At 37.0% G+C, this 25,840-nt stretch overlaps 1 protein-coding gene across 16 annotated transcripts in view; it reads left to right on the plus strand.

The window, feature by feature from the left end:
• The window catches only part of GPHN (gephyrin), a 321,331-nt gene extending 295,901 nt beyond the window's left edge, over positions 1-25,430 (plus strand). For 12 of the 16 annotated variants that reach the window (XM_064512456.1, XM_064512461.1, XM_064512465.1 and 9 more), the window contains 7 exons: positions 5,966-6,037; positions 14,581-14,668; positions 16,728-16,801; positions 20,157-20,221; positions 21,509-21,612; positions 22,882-22,978; positions 24,418-25,430. In XM_064512456.1, coding sequence (XP_064368526.1) covers positions 5,966-6,037; positions 14,581-14,668; positions 16,728-16,801; positions 20,157-20,221; positions 21,509-21,612; positions 22,882-22,978; positions 24,418-24,551 — 634 coding nt within the window. In that variant the 3' untranslated portion in view covers positions 24,552-25,430. The remainder of the gene's footprint in view (positions 1-5,965; positions 6,038-14,580; positions 14,669-16,727; positions 16,802-20,156; positions 20,222-21,508; positions 21,613-22,881; positions 22,979-24,417) is intronic. The other 4 variants (XM_064512463.1, XM_064512467.1, XM_064512466.1 and 1 more) reach the window with 1 other exon arrangement.
• Positions 25,431-25,840: the final 410 nt, after the last annotated feature.

Consider the following 25,840-nt stretch of genomic DNA (forward strand, 5'->3'; position numbering starts at 1 on the left):
TCAAAGGTAAACAAGCGTTTGCAGCTCTGCTTTCAGTTATGAGAGATTGTCTTGAGATAGTATTATCTTAGCAAAGGTGGTAGGAGATCTTTTTAAAAGTTTTTCATGCTTGAGAAGTTATTTTCGCAGAGGTAGTTACTTCAGCTTGTAAAATAGAATGAGCCTCCAATTCTAGAGTGATTTTGTACTTTGCAGTAAGTTTTAAAAGGATAATTTGGTACTGTTGCTCAGAATGCTCAGCACCTGCTACAAGGATTCTATCTTAACAGGCCTTCTGCCATTCTTCTCCCACTCACGTACCCAGTTTATATATTCACAACCAACGAAATCTGCATTTCTGTATTGATTAAAGGGAAAATCTGAGTAGGTAAATTAATTTGATAGAAAGTATGATATTATTCCATTATGTAATAGTTAGTGAGAGTATGTTGCCCATATGGATATTTCAGTGCATATCCTTCTGACTAAAATGACTGCTTTGGTGGAGTACCATGGCATTTGGTCACATGCAAGAGTCTTACCAGAAAGACCTTATGCAGAGTGCAGTTTTGAAGTTTCAGTTAACATGTTTATAGAAAAGGTAAGCAAACCTTCAGTGTCTGTTAAATGGTTTACCTGAGTTACACCACATATTATGCATCTTTGTGTGTGCTTATGTATATGTGCAGTTTTGTTTGTATATGTAATATGTATACAGATAGTGAAAAAAGGGAGATTTTATATGCCTACAATACCCGTGCATGTAGTAGAAATACTAGCAAAGGATACTTTTTAGAAGGGAAAATTAAAAGCTTGTGATTGTTTATTTGACCTCACTGTGAAATATTTTTCCCTCCCCCATATTTCACATTTTAGAGATAGTATTCTTATTTCTTTTTTATATTTTTTTCTTATTTTCTGTTTATGCATTTTACTTTTAGTAAATTGTTATTACATTTACTGAGAGTGTCACTTCCTCTACAACCTAGGAATTGACTGTAGTTTGAGAGAGTAGTCAGTAGGGAGCATAGCAGAGTATTACTACTGCTGTCATGCATCAAGTTTTTTAAAAAGCATGGAAATTCTATCAGTCACATATAAGGAGCAAAAACTGAAATGTGAGATTGTTTTAGAGTAGTATTTGCAAAGACAAAGTTACAGGTAAGTATTCCTATTTTTCATTTCAGTATATGAATCATGCAGCGGTCTTTATATGAGAAAATAGCTTGCCCAGGTGAAGCAGGTACACAGTGGCAGCTGCTTCAAAGCCCTTTAACAGTTTGTGAGATTGTCATTGTTTATTTTCATTCCCATAACTTGTATATAGGACTCAATATTCAAAATTAAAAATAGCAAGTCCAAAACGTGTAGATAAAATCTATTGTTGAAATCCTAGAAGTAAGCAATAGAAGAAAAGAACAAACCTGGAAAATGCCATATAGCTAAATTTATAGCTGACTAAAAGCCAAGCTTTTCTCTATTTGTGTTTTTAGTGCATAGAAAACAAGCCGTTTGAAAAGCGCACATCTCTGAGGTAGAAAAGGGAAGTATTCCTGGAGCCTAACTCCAAACACAAGAAAGCAATACAAAACCCGAAAAGGAAGAACTCTTCTGCTTTTGTTCTTGCTGTTGTGTCTTGCATCTTTGTCTGAATCACAGAATCACTTCTTGCTAAAAAATTAGTTTTTCAATTGGCCAGTTGAAACTGGTATACCAAGGTGACTTTTGACTTGTATGGCAAGACCAAGTAAAAAAGGCTTCTAATTTCATTCCCTTTGCTTATATTCTATGGAATTATTTGGTTCTTTGGAAACCACTGTTTAAAATAAATAGGTACAACTTTGTTCTGAGTTGTAGAACTCTATTAACTTAATTATCAGGATATCTTTATGTCTGCTGATTTCATTTGTGTTGTTCTTTGTATCCTTTGTATTAAAGCTGTAAAGTTTAGCCCTAGCAAAATGTGCTATAAAAGTGGGCCCTTGTTTTAGAAAACCATCTTTTATTTTGGCTACTTTCCTTCTATGGGACACTCTTCTATTAAGCTTGCTAATGAATTTTGATCACGTTTGTGATAAATTCAGTTTCCTTCTCTGTTTTTTACCTTTTGTTTACATGAGTGCATTTACCCCTTCTGTGGTTTCTTTTCCCTATTGTTCTATTTCCCTTATCATTTTTCTCAGACACACATGTATGACATTAGCTGCTTACAGCTATATTTTTATTTATTATGCTGTGGTTTCACAATGGAGAGAGAAAGACACTCTTCTCAATTTCAAGAGACACTTTATAAAATTCACATTATCTGCTCAATTGCTTTAAATATTGATCAGAGTAGTTAAAAATTCAGCAGCATTCTTTCTTTTACATTGTGCGATAAATCATCATATGAGATTTTTTTCACATTAGAAGTGATTATTTTTTCATTTATATGCCTCTCTTTTATGACACAGTTTGACATAAAGCTCCCAAGTGACAAGTAAACCCATTAAAAATCATGCTTGCTGTTGTGACAACATTACTTTATGATATCTCTAAAATAAAGACTTTGTTAGAGTTCCTTCATATTTCAGAAGAGATACTGCTTGAATTTTATGTTTGCCATCCAAATAGAGGTTTAAATCTTTTGTAGCTGTGTGGGTTGCATCTAATTACCAATATTATAAATCCAATGGAACATTTGGAGTGCAGGGGGAACAAAGGGGAAACTGCTCTAACTCTAAACTCTTATGCAATATTAGTTTGAATTCAGCCACAGAATCTTAGCATCCTCCTTGCACCAGTTTAATGTCCAACTTAGCTACAATCAATCAAATGCACTGTAAAAAAAATTATATCATTTAACAAATCACTGCAAGAAAAGGTCTGTTAGAGGAAAGGCAGGAATTCAAATGCTACAGTATTAGTTTTTATAAAAAGGGCTTCAGTTCTTGATCTGCTCAGTGATGGTGTCACAAAGTCTGATCATAGTCTAACAAGTCCAGGAACACTGGGCAATGGTGTGAAGGTAGTTCAGATATAGAGGTCCTCCCTTTCATCATGCCCTGTCAAAAAGAATTCTCTGCTTTCCAAGTATCAGTGTTTAGTATCTGTCACAACTCTTTGATGATCTGTAGGGCAAACCTTACTTCAGATATGTTGTCATATGTGACAGGTCATCTCAACTAATGCACATACAGGGATCTGAAAGCACAAAGAAAAATCTGAGTCAAACCAGAGGTGAGAAATAAAAGAACTTCTGAAATTGAGCAGTCCACATCCCAGGAGATCTTCTACACCAGTAGGAAACTACACACAAGAGGGTAAAATTTCAAGCTGTGGAGGTTACCAGTGCAGCTGTGTGTCATTCTCATAACTGTCCTCAACACAGGTATGGATTTCTTCCTGAATTAGCATTTGTAGAATCATAGCCCAGTAATAAAACATGGCACCAAACAGCAAGTAAACAAAGAGCACAGAATCCTATTAAAGTCCTCCTATATTTGATAACAGGAAATCTGTAAGTCTAGCTCTTGGAGGAAAATAAAAACAACTCCAGTCTACTTTTGAGGCATGTGTTAACATTCTAAAAAGTACTCAAAGACATAAGTTCTGTTTACAGGATAACTTAGTCCTCTAGGAGCCAAAACTTAATTCACTTAATCCTTAATATCTAGCCCATATATAAAATGGGGTTTGGATTCCCGAGTCACTTTTAGAAATTTTTTATCATGCAACTTTTTTTATCAATAACCGAGAAGAAAATATCCAATTTAATAAAATTAGTAGGTATAGAAAGATTAAAGAAGTGGTAAATATTGAAGAAGATCGGTCAATGAGTCAGTGATATGAATCGCTTAGAAATTTGGTTTTAACAAAGAGTACACTTTTACTACAGCCAAGTATAAAATGGTGTATATATATATAGGACTAAAGAATGTAGGTAATGTTTACATGGAGAATTATATCCTGAGATGTAGTGAGTTAGGAAAAGATTTGAGAATCATCGTGAGTAATCTGGTAAATACAAGTTCCAGTGTAGAACTAGAACTTGTATAGAACTAGAACTTACGTAAAGAGGGAAATCTCCTGTAGAACTAGACAGTTATTTTTGCCATTACATTTGTCTTCAGTATTGGAATACAATGTTCAGTTCTGGTATTCCCGGGACAAGAAGACATTAGTAAATTGTATAAAATTCAGAGCAGAATCACTAAGGGCTTTTTTAGGTGATTGAAAGACAGACCATATACTTCAACACTGTAAGAACTCAATCTGTTTAGTTCATCAAAGATATGGTTAACAGGATGACTTGATTACATTCCACTATTACTGAGCTATAGGAAGAATAAACTTTGATATAAGTTTCCAAGCAGCAATGGCTAGATATTAAAGATAGTCAAATTCAGACTGGAAATAAAGCATAATTTTAACAGTCAAAGTAATTAGTCATTAGGAAACTGTAACAAATGCTTTGCTGGATACTCATTTCAAATTAAGATTGGATATTAATTTGAATGAGATCTGCAGTTCAAACAGAAGTAAGTTCTGGGAGCTTCCCAGGCCTGTATTAAATACCAAGTCAGACAAAATTATCAAATTGATTTCTCCTGGTCTCAGATAATCTCTTAAATCTTACTTCTTGTCTCCAGTAGATGGAACAAAGTTTCCAAGAGAATTTAATTAATTTTGATCTTATACTAATGGACAACATGTAGTAGAAGCACAAATTCTGACAGAATTAACAACGAACAAAGCAATAGTGATCTGTAAAGAAAGAATGGCAATCACAGCTTTGGCTATCTTAATATATGAAAAATTGAATTTGAAACTCTTTGGAAAAGGCAACAAGATCCTTTCAATTTCCTTACGTCCATGTAATTCACTGTGTCATTTACTTACACCTGTAGTTCCAGTCTGCCTTCTTAGAGAGGAACATTGTAAGAGCTGGAGTATTCTTGAGAGTTTAGCAGCTTGTCAGAAAAACTTACTGATTTTTGAGACTGCTGTCCTTAATATTGACAACCAGACCAGAGGCCAGGATCACCTAGGAAATTTGGATATCTTTTGTGTGTCACTTCCTGAGATACGGTGACCCTATACCAAGAAATAAAGACTGACTTTGTCCTCTGGCAATGAATAGGGGAAATGATGTACTGAAGCCATTTTAAAAAATGGCCATCCTAGGAAATCTCTCAGAAAGATATTGACATCTAAATTTATAACCTTAATATAGTTGTAGCGTTTCTCCATGCCTTCCAAACAATGTTAGTAAATGTCTGATCTGATGGACCTTTTCTGTGATGATCTACAAGGAGAAGCCAGACAGGGATTTACAAAGTGATAAAGAAGGTGTTAGAATCCATGTTAGCCATGCTGGCGTGTATGCATAGCAGTATAACGTAGTGCAGTCATATTGGGTGAGTCTTCCCCTCATAGTCCTCAGTCAGACAAGATCTGTGTGTGCCCAGAAAAGATCTTTGAAAAGAGACTGCAGCTGCCATGTGCTTTTGCAGGATCAACTGAGCATGTCTTGGGTTTGGGGGAGGAGGGTTTGATTGCCTCTCCAGTCAGCTGAAAAGAAGAAAGGGCTCAAGAGCCCTTACATGATGACTATTCATGATTGGGTCCATTTTAATCTTGAACATCTTATTTTAGTTTTGTAAAAAAGACATTTAGAAATCTTCATGTCAAGAAGTTTCACCGTAGTCTGCAAGAAAAGATGAACTACACTTCATGGGCATGCCCAGTTGGACCTAAGTGCTTCCATAACTTTATTCTTCATCCTTGTGAAGGATTGTCCAAACTATAACAGAAATGTGTCCTCTCACACTCCCTTTCTCTCCTGTTGGCTGGCCTTATGGAGAAGAAGCATTTCCCATGATGTTTTTGAATATTCTGAGCCACCAAGGGGGTCACGGCTGGGCACAGAACATTCCTTTCTCCCCAGGAGCCTCTCTTCTTCCCTGGCTCTTTATTATACCCCTTCTGCTTCCTTTACCCTCAGGAAGCCAGATGTTTTTAAAGAAGAAGGGACACAGAGCTTCCAGAACACTGCGGAGACAGGCCTACCAGATTGGTGAGCACCATTTTCCAAAACGCGTGGGACATTGAGGCACATGCATGTTCACAGGCAGGCTCAACTAGATGTCTGTCAGTGCAGAGCTCTGGGTATGGATTCTACCAGTGGTTGCCATGCAGAAGCAAATGATATTTTATTCTGTCCAGTCAGATGTTAGATAACACAAACAAGCTCAGGTTTCTCCTTCTATTCACTTAGTTTTAATAAAATATAGTTTACTCTGCTTATAGAATTTGCATTATGTTTTAATAAACAAAAATAGCTATCCTATGTGATTTGACATTTTCTAAAAAAAAGTAAGTATCTGTTTTAAAACACAGCTGATGACAAGGAAAGATTTTAGAAGACCTTTTACATTGTCTCGGACCTGTGGTTTCCAGGCAGTTTTCTCTTGGAGAGAGACATTTTTTTCAAGTGACTCTGTTGTGATTCTATAAAAGGTGACACTTTTCAGAGAAAACCTTTATTTTGAAGAATTGCCTTTTTATTGCATTTCTACCTACAATAGGGACCTCCCTCCTGTAATTCAACAGCAGTTACATTGATTTACAATGAGGATGAATTTAGCTCTTGCACTCTTACATAAAACTGAAGCTATAGCAAAATGATAAGGTTAGAAACTCCATGATAACTATACCAGATCACCATGTGTCAGATTCTGTGATACTGGTTACTTTTTTTAAGCACTTAGCACTAGTTATATTAATTGCAATATTTTTCTTTCATGTAAATGTCATGCTTTACATGCTATGCCAGTATAAGCCAGCCTATTATCTTCTTGCATGAGTGCTCTGAAAGAGAAATAACTGCAGCAGCATGTTTACCCTTTCTTCCTACTAGTGCAGTCATCTTTACTGATATGAGCAGTTTGTTTGAAATTGATTATTGCATTATGTAGTGTAATCTTCAGTCATATTATTTTAACCCAAATACAATTGCTGAATATTTTCCACTTCAAAAGTGAAATTTTTTCAGTGAATCCATGTAGACTAAAAAGAAAGCATGAAATCAAACCTATGATCTTTACCACTTTTAACCCATCCAACTTCCTGGAAAAACTAGAGAATTTCTGGTGAGTATTGTGATAGATTCCCTAAGGTTCATTGTCTTCAGCCAATAACATGGCCAGGGAAATTAATGGAAACCAGCAGTTCCCAGGTTCCTTCTTACATTCAGTGGATACACACTAGACCTGATTTAGGATGAATATTGGCAGTGTCACAAACATCTAAGCACCATACTTTTGTCTCCAGCCACAGGAGAAATAAACATTCAGAACAGGTTGCCCTAAAAAAATACTGAATCCTTTGACATTTCAGTTTACTCCAAGGCAGACAAAACCAAAGTGCTCACTGGTTAGTACAATAGCAGAGCACCTGAAGCCCACTGTTATCAAAGCTTTGTTCCTGTACTTTCAATATGGATGAAAAGAATCACCACAGTTCACAAGCAAATGCTTGCAGATGAAAGTATGCAAGCAGCAGACAAGAATGTGATACAATAAAACCAGATCAAGACCCAGCCATCAACAGCCTAATGCCTTCATGTGGGAATGTGCTATACAATACATAAGCACCTGGCTTCTACAATGTGGGGCCTTTTTCTGTTGTACTCCCACTGTTATCTCCGTTTCTGACATCTCTGGTCTTTTATCATTGTGGCATATGTGCTTAGGGGAGTCTTCTGAAACAGTTCATGAAGACAGCGGAATAAAGTATGTCAACTATCTAGATACAGAGGAAAGTTTAAGGCATTAGGCAGTTCTTATAGAAACATCAACAAAATAGTTGAGCTCTAATCAAAATGTTTTTGAGATCATAAATGTAAACATAAAAAAGATTCTGGGAAATAGTGTTCTAATTTGCAGCAGCATCAAAAAAGAAGCAGCAAAAAGTGGATTCGTTCATGTTGTTATTAGATAGACAAAAACCTTACACATATTCATTCAAAAGCTACTACATTTTTTTCCAGCTCACAAGCTGACCTGTATTTTTAAGGAACGGATATTGCAGCTGTTCTAAGTGATACAAGGAAATACCACAGAAGGTAGAAGGAATGAGAACATGATGAAATACGCTATGGAATTCTGAAACAAATACAGTTTCACAGGAGTGCCCATGTGTTCTTAGACACAACGTCAAAATCAGATCAGCTTCTGCTTTAGAAAAACATAGTAGCCAAAACACATAATTCCTATCACACTCAAAATACACTGTGTAGAAGTTGGTTTGTAGTTGACTAAACCTAGTATGGCACTTGTTCATTATTCTGCATCCTGCAGATTACTGATATGCAAAATATTCTTCTCAGCCATGATGATGAAGCCCTGAGTGGATGACAGACTTTGTCTTTATGCCCAGCTGCATCCATCTATTGATTTTGAAATATCACCTCAACTGAATGAGTACAAGAAGAAAAATGAAGGCTAATCATAAGGATCAAACCCATATCCAGTCTTTCCTCAAACAGAAATGTTACTGACCCTGATGAGATCTCTATCTGAGTACAATGCATACAGTCTCTTGGGTTTTTACTGATTTTTTTAACCTCAGTATATTCATTTTGTTTTGAAGGTGTTTCTTCATTTTTCTGTCTTTGAACTAGAGACTTTGTTGAGATCTTTGCACATAAAGGGAATTCCGAACAGATCCTTGCATCTTTGCAAAAATCTTTTCTTCTTCTGGGAAATCTGTTTAGCAGAAAATAGACCTGAGCCAACACAAAACTAGCATAAACCACTCTCCCCAGTTTGTGTGGTCATGGCCAGAACGTGCTACTCTGGGCATCTGCAGACACCACACAGCCGTTGGAAGTTTATAGTTGACTGCTGTGGTTTAGAGGAGCAGCCAATCTACTTTATTCTTTAGTGTGACTGGTGTAGAAAAACAGCTAGCACTTCTGTTTTTGCTATGCATCTCCACATACACACACACACCTTAGTCATGTCCAGGAGTTTCTAATTCCTCTGAATCTGCAAGGTGTCATGTCCGAAGAAGTAATTGTTTCAACATATATTTGAAATGCTTGAGACATTTTCAAATAAGGCAACAGTAGTCAAGAAAGCTTACCCAGCTCTGCGTTTGTAGTCACAAAATACACTTTTGCATGCATCTGGTGCATACGTATCTTTCTGTATCTCTGTCAAATATATTTGTAAAGCACCTATCACCAGAAGTTTAAGGTGCTAACTGTGATGGTTTGCATGCACAAATTTTGCAAGTATGGTTTTGCAAAAGATCTACGTTTGTAAAAGCCTGGGCTGGTGCATAAGAAAGTAAGACTGTCACAAGTGTTTTTATTAGTCACCCAACAGTAATAGCTGTACATGCCAATGTACAATGATAAGGATCGGAAATGACTGTCAAATAATAAGGTTATTTTGAATGAATGAACTACTGTGGCAAAGAACTTGGTGGAAACGGTCCTTTGAAATTGGTAATGAAATACAGATTTTGTACTGTGACAATGGCTTGATAATTCAATCCTAGCTAAATGTTCCAGTTCAGTTTTATAGGGATCATTCATTTCACTGCAGAGTGGTAGGTGATGCTGTGTGCCATTTGTTCTTAATTTTTTTTCCAGTTTAAATGATAAAACTGAACAGTTTAACTGTGTATCTCAAACTGCTGGTGTAAGGGGCTGCATCACAGAAGAAGCTGCCAGTTTTATAACTGACAGTAAAACACAACAACAGGATCAGCAGAAACAAATTAACAAAAGGTGATTTCTAATTGAAAGTCAGAGAAAATTATACTGTTATTTAGGGTACTTTAAAATGGCCCTTACTACATAAAGAATTCTTTGGTCTTTACTGCAGCTAGTTTTTTGACAGAGATATAGGGGAAAAAAACTCTTACAAGTTGGTGTCTATTTTGATGAGGCTTGCATCATCTTCTTGTTCAAGCTTTTAAGCTCTTGTATATCTTTTCAGCTCAAAGACAGCTCAGTAATCAAATGGTGCATAACTGTTTTCCACAAACTAGCCTGAATAATGAGAATTTTTCATGAATGTGGAAGAAGTTCCTATTCAGTTTATTGCCATCCTGCAAGCCACCTCTTCAAATTAATAAAATCAAGTGGCATATCAGCTGCAATGTCATGCATCTGCTTACTGGATTCTATACTTGCTGCTGCCAGTTTACAACACGATACCATCAGTTTAATTTCCAGATTGTACTACTCATTCTGTTCCACAGAACAGAATAAAAAGGGTCAGGAAACTGCGGTAGTAATGTAGACACAAAGTATATCAAACTGGCCCAGTTAGTTAGCAGAGAATATCAAGATACCCTTAAAAGCATATGGACTCTTTATGCAAAGCGTTATGTCTGCAGCTTCAAAAGTAAGTGTACAATACACATAATACTTGTATAGACACAGTATGATGGAAATGGGGATTTCTAATATTGAGATATATTGAGAAATATGGATTTGTGCTTAACTGCCTATATGAATAGTTTCATAAACTGTGTGTATTCCTTATAGAGCAGATTTTCTTAGTTTTATTTACAGAAAAGGCTGGGGTGTTATCTGAAACTTACAGAAAGTATAACTTTTTAAATCAATATTGGCAAAAATTTCGAGCATGTTAGAAAAGCACACGCTCTTCTCTTGCACAATGTCACTCTGACTTTGAAAATCACTGAATGAAACAGAATAATTTTGCCATCTGCAAATGAAACTTCCCATCAAAATCTCCTTTACCTTGTTTAAAGTATTCACCATTATATTTGAACCTATTACGGTTCTGTCAGTGAAGAAAAAAAAATCCAAAAAGAGCATTATCAGAAGACCTTTGTAAGGATTTGTCATGGTAAATCAGACGTTAGGTCTAGTAAAGCCAGTATCCTGCCCCTAGCCCCAGCGTCCAGGATTTCAGAATAAAGCTTCTGATTTGTACGTACCCCGACAGTAAGTGTTATTTCTCAGCTTCATGGTGATTTGTCATAGGCCTTTTGTCCTGTTACGCTCAGATGCCAACATTATTTTGCCTGTTCTTTCAGAGTGTTAATAGTCTTCAAATATTCATTCCCTTTCCCTGTCAATCCGAGGGAGAAGCTGCTCGTTGTCATGCAACAAATGAAACAAGAAGTAATATCTGTCATCCGATTATATCAAATAGGTGTTTATATGCAATTTGAGTGTTAACTCTCCACCTAAAATCCACTAAAGAAAGGAAACTGTTTGCTACTGTGTTGATTGAAGATTACAGTACCTGATTCCTGTTGCAAAAGTGTTTTGTGTTAATTGCAGAGTAAGTGAAATTACCAACCTCAAGTAGGTAGCATAGTATAAAGTATATAAGGTACAGTATTAATAGTTAGACAGACTTGAGTGACAAAAAGAAGTATGCCAAATATGGCAAAAGAGAGAAGTCTTTGCAAAGACAAGGCATGTTATTCTTTAAAAAGCCTCTTTTCTTCAGAATAGAAACCAAACTAACATAATCATTCAGTTTATTATAATAAATATTTCTATCACATCTTTCATTCTGTAGGAATTCAAATGCATTTTGCAACTATCTAAAGAGGCTATGCAGTGCTATAGATTGGATAAAGTTTCAGTGGTATGAACTTAAATGTCTGACATTATACAGGGGGTGAAGAAAGAGATACTTTATACAGGTCATTCTACTGAAAATGTTAACTGAACACACCAAGTCCAGTAATCTTCAGCTTTCAACGTGGCATGTAACAAAGAAATTCTGTGCATTAGTTGAATGGGGAACTATTCCAGTGGTATGCTAATATAAATCAATTAAAAATCAGTGACTTACTACCCTCAGAAACAAAGTTGTGAATTCAGCCCTCACCTGGTTTGAGTTTCATTTTCTTTATTGTTCCTTTGTTCTCTTCTCTTTGGTAAGTAAATTTAGTTTTTCTATATACACATATGTATATATGTATATAGAAAAAATAAGAGCACTTATATTTCTCTAGGTAACTTTAACAACAGTTAAATACAGACTCATTTGCTTTTTATTGTTCTTTCCATCATTCTCAAACCACAACCAAAGACAAACAAACTTTGTAATCCAGAATTAGGATGTCCTCAAGCAGGTCTTACTACCTGTGAATAACCTTTAGATATTTAAGCAAAGTAAAATGAAACAGCCTAGAAGCAAGCTCCAAATAAAGATCCTCAACTGCATCAGCACCCAATGAGAAAAATATACTGGTAGCAGTCTTGGTCTAACAGTGCCAGCATGAACATCTGACTGTCATGAAGTTTCAGAAAGACCTATGTCCAACCGTGTAATGAATATATGCTCCTTTCTGCACTCCAGTCTGCACCCTCATGGGCAAGGATTTAGTAATACTTATATGTTGGGAGTGTTTTCCTATTACAATCTTTATAATAATCTTAGGCAATATCTTATTAGATACAGACTGCTACTTAGACCATCAATAACAAGCAATGTTTTTTAAGAAGATGCTGACAGTATCCAACAACAGACTTGCTTCTTCCCTCTTGCCTTCAACAAGTAGTAAAAGCTTGTGCTGTTTTTTGGATAAAATGATCTTGAGACTTCAGAAGAGGCAGCTGAGAAAATGTGTCTGTTCCCCAAAGAACAAAGAAAGAGACTGTTTCGCTTATATTTTAAATTTTCCCACAAAGAAAACTGAGTTCAGCCATTTGGTATAGGCCATTTAGAGTATCCAAGATACCCATTACCCTGAAATAACTTGCCAGTTAAGACTTTACAGAAATGACAGAAGCACATGCCACAATCCATACAGGCACTGCTTCCTTAAAAAAAAAGACAATATTTAATTATAACTGACTGACTGCAGCCTACTTTGTGGCACTAGCAATCTGCTCTTCCTTCTGCTTCAGTTTCTTGTCTACTTCTTATAAAGCAATGTGACCTAAAGAGTGCATGTAACCCCAACCTAAACAGAGAAATTATACAGGATAACCACACTGCATGATGCCAACGAACATGCTGCCTCAGCCCCGGCAACAGTGGAGAAAGGGGCTACAGTCTTTCTGACTGTAAGGGCAAAAGAAGGGCAGGAGTGCTTAAGGGCTGTCTAGTGGACAGCTGAGGAGTGCTCAGGGCTGCATGCAGCTGAGATGTCTACTCAGCGAGGCAGTGCAGCCCTTCCCATGTCATGTAACGTAGTGCCCACTACACTAGGGAGTGCTAACTGCTGCTTAAATCATATTTCATTAAACCATCGACAAAGACAAGATCCTCAGAGGAAAAGATTTTTCTTTCCGAGACCTTTTAAAACAGCCAGATTCTGTTAGTCTCTGAAAGGTCAACCAGGACTTGCACAGTGGTTATAATTTTCCTGTTTCCAGTTCCAAGCCCCAAATAAGTACAGTGGTTGTATCTTTTAATAGCATATACCAGAAGTTCCCAAAATATAGCCCATATTTGCCATATACACTATTGCAGCCTGCAAAGCCTTGATAACCCATAGAGGCATTTTGCAATTGTAGTGTGGCATTTAACTGAGGTGCTGTATTCCAGGTGAACTCCTTTATACAGTCACAAACATTATTTCCATTTCTTTAAATGGCATTCTAAGAAGGAATACACTCCCACAAAAAAAGCTTTGAAGATCCTTAGAGTAAAAAGATACTGTTGAAGGAACATGGCATATAGTCATAGAAATTGGTCAGTTTCTGGTCCGTTCACAGATGTTGAAAGCACAATATGCATTTAATATCTTGGAAGTTCTTTTGGACTCCTTTCATCATCTTGTATAGCCTTTATTATCACGTTTCTCCACTGCATGCTTTTAAGTTCGTACTACCGTTAGATAGATGATGACTACTTCAAAATTGTAATTCTAGTCTAGGTTAAAAGAAAAAGTCACTAAAAGTGAAATATACTCAATTTCTATCCTTCATCTTCACAGAGTTATACTTTTTGTATGGGGGAACCTCACAACTACTCTTAAACTGTTTCTCATGAAAGGTAAATAGACACTTGAACTGGATAGACTGTGTTTTTTCAAGATGAAGTGGATGTACAGCTGGCTTTGCTGCAGAGCCCTCTAATGGAAGAGAGACACAAAGGGTTTACTCTCACTTTTCACTGATGGGAGTTTTAGGTGGAGTCTGACCCTCATTTTTACACACATCAAAAAAGTTAGACAGATAGCACTGCAACCTGCTTGGTGGCAAATAACTTTCCTGGGCCAGGTCCCCTTATGTAGCCCTGTCAGTTCATCTCACTCATTATTTATATTGCTTCCTATTGTGCAAGTTACATACTTTCATACACTTATATTGCTATTCTTCAGTTCCAGCCTAAAACATCCCACTCTTTCTGTCAAGAAGCTCTTAGAAAGAAGGATGTCAAACTGTGTGGTATTCACTTAATGAGATTGCAGTTCTTGAGTTTAACAAAGCAGTGTGAAGGAAAAGATCTTGTATTATCATAGAGCTGTATCTACTTACTGTATATGTGTACGTTTATATCTGGGGGGGTGTATGTACACACACACATTCTCTCTCTCTCTCTCTCACTATAATTCATAATAGTTCCATGCCACTAATCTACTTGCCTGTTTTTTTCCCTGTAGCCCAGATGATTTACTGAATGCACTGAATGAGGGTATCAGCCGTGCCGATGTGATCATTACATCAGGAGGTGTATCTATGGGAGAAAAGGTATGCTAAATTTGAGTATGACTTGCTAGAATATATAAGAATTTCAAGCCAGAGTACCTCATCAGAACTTCTACCTCTGTATTAATGTTTATTAAAAAGATATCTTACTTTTTAAGAACAAGTAACTGAGTTAATTTTTAAAAGTCTTCAATGCTGTCCTTGTTTACATTGTTTTTATTACTGTATTACAGTAGAAAAACAGTATAACGGGGAAGATTCCAATTCTTGATGTGAATGCTTTGCAAATCTGTTTTTTGTTTAAGGAACGATTTATGCAGTTATGGTGACAAAGGTGATTGGTTAATAGCACATGAAGACAACAGACTTCTTTTTATTCTTAGAGTAGGTAAAATGAAGATAGAATAAAGCTACTTTGAAAGTACTGTGAAAAGCAACTGAGTCTATAAATGGTTCTTTCTTACTCAGCAGATCTGTTTCCTGAATGTGCCAGGGCTACATCTGTTATAGAAATAGTTTTATCACATTTTACTCCTGATAGTCCTACAGGGGCAATACCTGTGAGATACAGTGAGCTGATATATTTGCCTTTTGAATCATTAACAGAATTGTTGATTGAGTTCCCATTGGTAATCACTGTGCCAAAAGCATCAAAGAAAATAGGGATACACAGATGCTGGTGGGGCGTAAATGAACCTGCAGGACATTTATTAATCATGACTTATGTGAAGGAAAACTCAGATTACTTTTTGATCCCAGGCTGAATCTGTGAGTTTGGCAGGTAAAAGACACATCTCTCCTTTTATAACTAACAGGTACTAAAGACAGTCACTAGGAGATGATAAACATGAGTGCTGTTTTTGTCACTTTTCTGAGTAGAAAACATATTGTTGGATATATCATGAAAATGGATAACTAGTTAAACCAGTGCCAGTCATTTTCAATCCCATTATTGTCCTCAGTGTTCCTAAAAAATAATCAAGGATAAGTGCTGGTCCTTAAATTGGGAAGGTGGTGAGGTAGTACAGACACAGGATCACGAGGAAGTGACTAGACTGCTGAATGGTCATCCAGGCATTTATGCATTTTGGCTAAATCCTCTTTAGCCTGAATTTAAGACAACACCATAAAGGCAATAGGCTCTATATTCCACTGACAGTTCTCCTTCTGATACTGAGCTTTCAACAATTTTAGTGGAATAACTATGAACATGCAAAAATTAAATAGCAAGTAAAAAGGGTGTTACTACACTGCATCACTACAATCAATAGGTAAGAATTTAAATTTATGCTGGTCCAAAAATGTTGCTACTTTTCAAGTATTTGAACAAAATGAGAACAGATGGAAAACTGCAAGGGAGGTTCAGATACAGTGCTTTTAAAGTCTCCAGAGATGATTATTATGCTCTGTCTTAAGTGTCACTAAACACAACAGGCAGGATACTACATCTTTGAGCACAGCAATTTTCAGTAAAGACTGAAAAGTAAATCCAGGGTTTTTTTAACAGTTAGATCAATTGTTTTCAAGCAGAATCATTTAGCTCGAATGAATGTACAAGCCACCCACAGATTTCTAACAAACTTAGGATAGCTAAATCCAACCACTATGCATTAGACCATGTCCCCAAGAAATTACAATAATAACAATATCCTAGAAAACTATGATTTCTACAGTAGAGCCTTGATTTCAAAAGCTCTAGGAGATCTCTAACTCCTTCTTTGGCAAAAGATAAATAACTTGATGATTTTAAGTCTTAGCTTTGTATCATAAAGGGTTTTTTCCCCCTCTTTGGCACATCAAGTGTTTTAGTAATAGGTAATTGTGGGGACCTTTAAGATTCTGATGCTGCAGCTGGCTTTATGTAAATATATTACTATGTCCTCATGGAGACAGGTTTGGCACTTAAAATGAGTCTGCTCTTCACCTCTTCTTTTTGAAAATATTTTTTTCAAATGCTGGAAATTCCCCACTGGACTATAGCACTTTCAGGATTTGACAAGTCTTTCATCTCTACTTGATATTAATTAATTGCTTTGAATACTGAAATGATGTAAGACACTTTGATGTTACTTAATCAGTTTTCTCTTTCTAATTTAAACAGGACTATCTTAAACAGGTGCTGGACATTGATCTTCATGCACAGATTCACTTTGGCAGAGTTTTTATGAAACCAGGGTAAGAAATCTTTTTAATTAGGTAGCATTGATGGAGTCTATTTTTGGCCAAATATGCTATATACGTGTTTCAGTAGATGCCAGTTTTTAAAATACACTGTAAATCACGTGATATATATTTTTATATATAGCTATATATATAGATATGGGGAAAGAATTAAAATCAGCCTTATTCAGATTAGTCATCATCTTTGTAGGTGAAATTAACTGGAACAGAGAGATTACTTTTTATCAGTAATAGATATCTTTCTGAAAACTGTTGCAAATCAGAGGGAGGAAAATCGGCATACTGCAATTATGTCCACAGTCCTGGCTATGATCACTAAGCTCAGACACTGACAAATAACTGGGACATATAAGGGCATTTAACTGCTGAGATGCTTGACAAGCATCTTGTCTCACTTCAAGATTTACATAACTCAAATTGATGTAGACAAGGAATTTCTTGAGAAAGGTGGAATGACAAATAATTTATAAGGTTTTTTTTTTTAATTGACATATTGAACATAAGGGTTTTAAAGAAAATGCACTGCTTTATGTCTGGTTTACCACAGAAAACAGTGTTTCAGTATTGCTTTGCTGTAGCACTGCTAATTAGTCTGTCAAGAAATGTACTTTGTGGAGACAATAAAGATTACATCTATTGAGAATAGGGGGTTCTTTTTCACAAATACAGGAGGGGAGAGATTTCTACAGCTCTGTCTCATTAATCATGGAGCGCAGTTTGTTTGCAAACTAGGTTGGCATGGTCCGATAACTGAAGCCCAAATGCAGCTTGAGGAATGATTCCCTCTAACCCATAATTGTTTCCATGGAAGAGAATAGAAAGTGGGTGTTTGCTGTGAGAACAGACAAATGCTCTGAGTATCTCTGCACACAACCCAGTAAAGGACTGCTTGAGGGTTGATGCTTGTGCTGCTGCTGCCATCACCTCCTTTCCATAAAAGGAACAAGTGAGCTGAAGACATGTTTCTTCCTGTGCACGCCCTTTGCAGCCCAGTGCTGGAAGTTGTTCTGCTGCTTCTGTCATACTGCTACAACCAGTGTAGGGAAATCCCAAAACTGGGACCTGCAGTCCAGATTCTGCTGCTGCCAAAAACAGATAACCTGACTTAGAAAATTCAGAATATTACATTTTGATTCTAGCTTATCTGAAAGCTAAGGGAATGCCTTCTTCTGGTGATCATTCTGTAGACTTGGAACAATAACCTGTTAACAGCTATCCATAAAAGCTTTAAGAAATCTTGTTTCTCCCAAGCACACCATTTTCTTTTTATGCCATAGGAAAGATTTCTCACTATTACCAAAACATTTGGTCATCTAAGCCCACTGAGAACTTAAGCACTTTCATTTTCTTTGGCTGTAGTACAAGAGCAAATACTCTGTCTCATATCATTTTATTTAAAATATTATTATATTATATTTTATTATATATTATTTTATTGAGGTCTTAAAAGACCGTAGATATGAGTTGTGATTGCTGTATTAGGAAGAATCACCATGAATAAGTTCCAATAGCCAAACAAGATTAGAATTTGGTTTGTATGCCTGTACTTTGATGTGCTGTATTAGTGCAGAGTGATTCCTGGGATTTACCATTCCTCCACTTGATCAGAAAGCTGCTGAACTAATGCAGGGTGATAGCCTTTCAAGGAGGAATGTCAGAATAAAGTACCAGAAGACTTTACCAATGATGCTGTTGAAAGCTCCTATGAGAATTCAGAGTTTCCAGTAAATGTGAATTAGCACTTACATTTGTCGTACCTCAGTTTTGCACTGGATATAACATGCTGTTGTTTGGAGGTCCAGCTCACAGTTCCCATCATGTTAGGGACATTTTAACACAGAAACTTCAAACACCAGCTGCCCCTGGTAAAATATGATATTGATTAGTCCTAGCAGATAGAAATTTAAATAGTAATAATGAAAAGTGTGAGCTATCTGCTAAGTATTCCAGACCAGGGGATAGTCATTTGCTCAAGATGAAGCTGAGGAACTCAGTCTAATCATTGCTCCCATAGAGTATCCTTTCTAATGTTTGAAACAATGAAAATAAACAAAGTTGTATAGAAACATTTTTTAAATGGATGAGTCCCTTTTCTTAGCCAGGCACATTCTCATCACAGCACTGCCCTATCTGTATAATTGTAGTAGCTGGGATAACAAGGTGCTAAAGACTGCTCAGGAGCAGCTCTGAAAGAGAGGGAGAGCTCTTTAGTAGTACACCTAGGTCTTCCCTGGCTGCACCTCTGCCTGTCCATCTGAATTTGTTCATCTGCAGAAGATCTAGCATGAACCACTGGCTGTTCTGAAATACTGCTCCAGTGTCACTACTGCTGTAGACACTAGAGTAAGGGAGGGTAAAGTCGCTAGTATGCTAAAAAAAACTTTGGAGAGCCTTATATAAAAAAAATACTGCTCTAGAACTGTATAATTTCCATACTACTTCTTTTCTACTTTGGCTTCTAGCATGAAGACAGCATTTGTATTTTTGAGTACTAGTTCATCTGCTCTTACTGATGTTTCCTCACCAGAAGCAAAATCCTCTACTCGTGACGTCACTGTTGAATACCAGGAAAAACTAAGTGTTCTGTCCTCACAAGCAGAGGATTATGGCTCCAGTATGGAATAAGCAGCAGGTGCTCATGAACTGCTAAGAAAGAGAGATCCTGTTTTGTTTTATTTTCCAAATGTTTTAAAGAAAAATGAACATAAACGCAAGCAGAAAAAAACTGAGCTAGCCGCAGAGCAGTTTATAAATAGAATGATAACACTGGATAGGTCATTACTTCTTAGAGTACTAAGCAGATCCCAAAAGTTAACATACGAAATTGGTATTTTTAAGGGTTGGTAGATTGTTCTTCTTGGGGCTGGGTCGCTCTGAGTTTCAGAGATTACAGGCAGTAATTTAGCAGAGAAAAGGAGCAGGAAAAGGAAAAGTCTGTCAGGTTACAATTCATGATTATCACCTCTAAGCTCTACTGTAAGAAAAATATTTATTACAGTAAGAATAAAAGTAACAGAGTTAAGGGGTTAGGTGTAATATCTCAAGCAGTTAGGAGAAGAGTTGTGCAGAAAAAAAGAAAGGTCAGGATTTGAAGGGAGAGATGAGATGACTAATGCTGGAGATAAGAGAAGATGATCTGGATATGAATGTCAACTTCCTAAATTCCTCAACACAACTTAGGATAATTGTGACTCTGCAGTCCAGGAGTAAAGGAGGCAATGAGGATAAAAGGCTACAATAAACTTCACATTATGAAATGAGTGAAAGAAGCCCTGAGTTTAGCTGTGCATTAGAAGGTAGGTTCAGTCAAAGTCCAATGCAAATATTAAATAGCTTTCCTTTTCCATAGCCTGCCAACAACTTTTGCAACTCTGGATATTGATGGCGTAAGAAAAATAATCTTTGCACTCCCAGGTAAGACATTTTGTGATGATCTTTGTTGCTGTGCACAGATGACAACAAACATGAAAAAACTGTGGTGTTTCACCATACCCATGCCTGGTCTGGGCACCCGTAAGGAAGGTGCCTGTAAGGTTTTCCCAGAAATTTCCAGAAGAAACAGAGGGATGTACTAAAGAGTTCTTACCCCATCCTGAGAGCTTCCTGAGGTATAGGCCTTACTATTTTTTCCATCCACCAATTTCCTTGGTTTTTTGTGAGTGATACTATACTGCAGGGTTTTCCTACAGTTCCCTCCACCTTCCAAATAGACACTCTGTGCAGGTAGGTCAGTACATCCCTTCTGAAGTATTGAAAATGGAGAAAAAAAGCTAGAGAGTCGAAGAACGTGTCACAGAATTAAGGGATTTTCGCAAAATTAAAGGGTTTTTAGTCATGCTCACACTGTGGAACCAAAAGAGGGCAGTATTGCTTCACCTCCTACGCCTTGGGTCGCCTTGAAAAAGCACTGAACTCAGAATGAGCATTTCATGGGGAATCTGGCTACAAACCTCTCTCCTCTTAAGTTAGGAGGGTTCTTTTTTTATTCTTATTGCCCTGGATTTGCAGGGTTTTCTGACTACACAAGGACTCCTGTTCTCGATAATCTGGTGCTTTTCAGGTATCTCTCTAGTGCTTTTTTCTCTCCTGTTTCAGTTGTTACAGTATTTTTTTCAAGGAGAGAGATCAACGGAGCATCTGCCTAATGATATCATTTATTTTAGAGCTGTCACCTAGGGAAATCCAGATGCATGAGATGAGTGTTGTTTGATGAAAGTTGGTCATACTCCTCTCTGGTGTGTCAAGAGAAAACCCTTAGAATTTGTACTAAAGCGTTTTGACGCTCTGTCAGGGAATACAAGGTTATTTAATATTGCCTATTTTTCCATAGCTCTTGGAAACCTTAATCATGGATCGAGAGCCCTATCAGCTAGGACCTGCACCTGTGCACAATAAGCCCTGCCCCTGCCCCAGACAAATCTACAAGATTGTGTAAGACAAAAGACAACGGAGGCCAATACAGGGGCCTAAAGAACAGGGGAGAGTTCTGGTCAGAGCAGGATGGCAGCCCATCATCAGCCACATCATGTAGCTCTGAGCAGTTACACGTTGTCACATGCCACTGCAGACTTGGGTGAAATGTTTCCTGTACATAGCATGAAAAGCTTTTTAGAATCCTTTAGAGTGTAATTGTTATAAAAATGAGAGATTGCTTTCAGCATAGCACGAATGAGTCACCTCCGACTGTTCTTTGCTCTGCAGGCAACCCTGTGTCAGCTGTTGTTACCTGCAATCTCTTTGTTGTTCCTGCACTGAGGAAAATGCAGGGTATCCTGGATCCTCGGCCCACCATTATCAAAGCCAGGGTAAGAAACATGTCCAGTATTTAAAAATTTTTGTCCTGATGTTGAAACACTCCTGTTTGAGCTTTGAAAAGCTGTCTCATTTGGGGAATCTCAAACTTAGACTAATTTTGACAAGTGGAAAGAAGTTCACAGTAAAGAAAGGCACGTTCTAGATCTCTGTTAATGTTAATATTCAGTCCCATAATTTCTGAGAGTTATATGGCCATCTAATGGATCAAGATGCACATATACACAGGCAGCCATTTTCTGACCAGGCAGGAAGGACACTTTGCTGTGTAAAGGTCCTGTGGTAAAAAAATGTAGGGTGTCTAAATATCTAGGAAATACCTGGAGAATTAGGTAGTTCTGTATTACCAGCTAGGAACTCTAAACTTCGAAGCCTCTCCTTTCTGTTCTTGAGCTGATTGTTTGTATGAGTAATGCACATAACCCCCACTCTAAGCAATTTAAGTCCCTTAAACTGTTCATTCCACTTGGATAAGAAATCCTAGGTATACTAAAATTATTTTATATAGTTTCAAGGCATGTCGTTATAATGTTACTTTCCTAGTTTTGCTTCAAGAGAAGTACCAAACAACAATTATCTTTTATAATTTTCCTAGCATTCTTGGCTATGCACCGACTTTTCTGTTACTACTCGTCCCCTGTGTCTCTCTTTTACGCTTCTTCAGCAGTCCAAATTCTTCTTTATCTCATGGCTAAAATATTCTAAAACAGACAATGATTTACAGTGTTTCAGTTTTGGGGCTCCCCAATATGACCCTCAGTTTTGCATGAATTTTCAGATATGCTTCCAACAAATTCCATTGTAAGCCATCCCACGTATTTCTTTTCATTTCAAAGGCTAACCATTTCCTTTCTGACAGGGCTAGCGGGATTTCAAATGTGAATAAAGGTTTCATCTTTATGCAGTGTAATCCAGAGACCAGAAACTATAAAGCTTTTTTCCAGAGAGATATTATCTTTAAACTTTCAGTAAAGGAACAACTTTGGAATATTCAGCTTACCTCTTGCGTTCTCCAACATGCTCTTTGCTATTATAATATCAAAATTATAATTCCCCTAAATACTACAGTCTCTTCCTCCTACAGCTTTTGATCTTGCCCTCAACACTCTCTGACCTCGAAATGCAAATTTAAAAAAAGAATTCATTATTGAGAAAAAACAATTGAACATATAATGATCAGATAATTGAACAATAATTGCATTATCTTAGATAGTGAAATCTAAATGCATGACATTTTCATCCTTTCTTTGCTTCTTCTACAGTTATCATGTGATGTAAAATTGGACCCCCGCCCAGAATACCATCGGTGCATACTGACTTGGCATCACCAAGAACCACTACCTTGGGCACAGAGTACAGGTAAGTGCCCAGTCACACTGACTGACAGACCCATTCGCAGGTCCTTACCTTCCTACACCAATGCTTTCAAGCAACCAAGCACATGCACAAGTTTTTTCATACCAGCTTCCTTAGGCAGACTGATTTGTTGACCAACTTGTGCACATGCATACATGTACATTAATATAAAATTCACTCATGATATGACTCACCAACTTAATCATTAAAGCTTTATCTGAATAACCTGCCTTTATATTCATCCACACAAAAATGCATCTATATGCCTGCATAGGTATACACGTTCCTTTTTATGCACATTCATCCAAGCTTACTTGCACTCACTCACATGCAAGCCCATTTGCTTACTTTTACCAAACAAACACAAGCTGGGGCCTAAGTAGGAACAATTCAAGTAAGTGCAATTCTAGCTGAATTGGAAAAGTAGAAGAAATAGCAGAGGCAATGTATGTTCTCTTAAAGTACACCAAGTACTCTATTAGTTGTGTTTGCCATCTAGGGATACTTCTGGATACTCAGATACAGTTGAGGTAAATATTATATTTGAATACTTTTTCCACCTGCATGCTGCTAGAAGACTGACTGTGATGGTTGCTCAAGAGATTCAGGTCCTTAAACAACTAATTGACTTTTTGATACATCCAAATTGTTCAATACAAGGCATTATACACAAGTCTCCATAGGAGACATTGGCACCGAATGCATCTTACAGTTTACTTAGAGAAAATTCTTACCGTTGTCTCCCAAGATCCCTTAGTCTCTGATACATTTGCAGTTGTGATTCAAGGTGTTACCTTTACTTACAAAACTGTATTCAGTTTAAGTCATTTTTTGTGTTGTGCACCACTTTTTTTTATGCAAGCAAGATTGTCTGGAATTATTTCCTTGTCAATATGAAAGTTTGAAAACCAAGAAACTAAAGGGCATCACTTTTTATTGCATTTTCATTTTTTGTCAGTACTCCTAAGATGATACTGTTTATCTTCAGGACATGTTGTAAAGCGCAATGTCCCAAAGAAACCCATTCTTTTAACTGATAAATTAAAAAAGATTCTACATTGTGCTGAGTTTTGTTTTTGTACAATCTGAATTAAATGTACAAATTGAAAAATAAACTAACTTTGATAGGATTAGAAATTCCAATGGAAAAGCAATTTACTATGAAAAGATGTAGAAGCATGGATAAAAGTCTGAGGGGGAAAAATGTGAAAGGCTGGCTAGGAAAGTAATCAGCAGAGACTTTTGAGAACCTGAACAATGAGAGTCTGACTAATTCTCTACATAGTTCTCTGTTTCCATCTTGTAGCCTTTGATCCCAGCTCTATGGATAAGTTAGTTAGCAACATGAATATCTTCCTAAGAACAGCTCATTTCCCTCTTGTGTTGCGGCATTTGGAACAAATTGAAAAATTAACTGAAATTTTTCTTTCACTCTCCTGTAGGGAATCAGATGAGTAGTCGTCTGATGAGTATGCGCAGTGCCAATGGACTGTTGATGCTACCTCCAAAGACAGAGCAGTATGTGGAGCTTCACAAGGGGGAGGTGGTGGATGTCATGGTCATTGGAAGGCTATGATGTCACCAGCAAGAGCGAAGCTTTGATGCATGTCCACATATCATTGACTGTATCCTGTAATATGCAACGGCACAGCTAGTTTTTCTGATTTGGATAAAAGTTGATCAGTATAGTCAACATCTTGAACTATATTTCAAATGGAATTTAAATAAATACCTTTTAAAAAAAACTTTAAAAGCAAATCTTAACAAAGAAATTTATTCTGATTATATCAAAGCAACTTTTTCCTTTCCTTGCAATTGCTTTGTGTGTTCAATGCTAGTTCTAATAGCGGTAGCTTTTAGTAGACAGCAGTAGGTGCCTGCAGAACTTGTGTTTTTTCTCATCTTTAAGATACAACTACTTATGCTCTTAAAACAAGGCTGTCTGCTTATTTATACTAGCGTAGACAACACTTGGATTTCCCTTATTAGTATGCTTCATAACTGCTTCACAGAGAGCTTCTGCTTGTTCTTTATCTTGTATCTCGTGTTGATGTGCACAGTGCCAAAAGCAGAGTGGCTGCACTGGGAACCCAATGAAGCCCCGAGGTTTTCCCACCTCGCTGTGCATTCAGGGATCTCTCTTGTCCCAGCAGCCACCCAGCTCAGTACTCTTGGGCAGTAACTGGATACCTTTTATTTCAACAAACAAAAAAAATTGCTTCCTTAAGTGCTGACAGCCTTTTTAACCAATACATTTAAAAATGTACAGAACTAAAAACTAAAAAAAAATCAAAGACTGATCTTGTACAGATATTAGTGTTACCAGCATTCGTGTGGAAATTAAATGAGCAAAGAAATAAAACTAATGTTAAACAACTCTGTACCATAACATTTTCTGTAATGATATTGAAACTAAATGAATAAAAAAAATCCTCAATCATTATTTAAAATTTCACCAGTTTAGCCTTGTTGTTTGAACCCAAAAAATACTGTTTTAAGAGGGTATTTGGGATGGGGGAAGAGGACAGGAAGGAAGAGAAACAGCATGTATAATCCAGGGCATTTCCTAATATACAGTAGAATGACCGAAGTGAAAATATAAAATGAGCTCTCTCACATTCATCTCTCGAGACAAAACAGATGCAGCATTTGGAAGTGGGGGGGGGGGGAGTGTTAATTGGCCTAGTCAAAGCTGGAGAATATTTTTTCCCATTTAAATTGCATGGCAGTTGCAAACAGCCCTTGTGCTGCACTATGTTGCAAGATTCTCTTTTTCAGTACTGTGACTATTCAGCCCTCGCCAGATTATGTACTTTGGTAATTCCATGTTTCGCCTGGGATTCACACTGTATCAGCACCCTATAG

Source organism: Dromaius novaehollandiae, chromosome 5 (assembly GCF_036370855.1).
Source record: "Dromaius novaehollandiae isolate bDroNov1 chromosome 5, bDroNov1.hap1, whole genome shotgun sequence".
NCBI lineage: Eukaryota > Metazoa > Chordata > Aves > Casuariiformes > Dromaiidae > Dromaius > Dromaius novaehollandiae.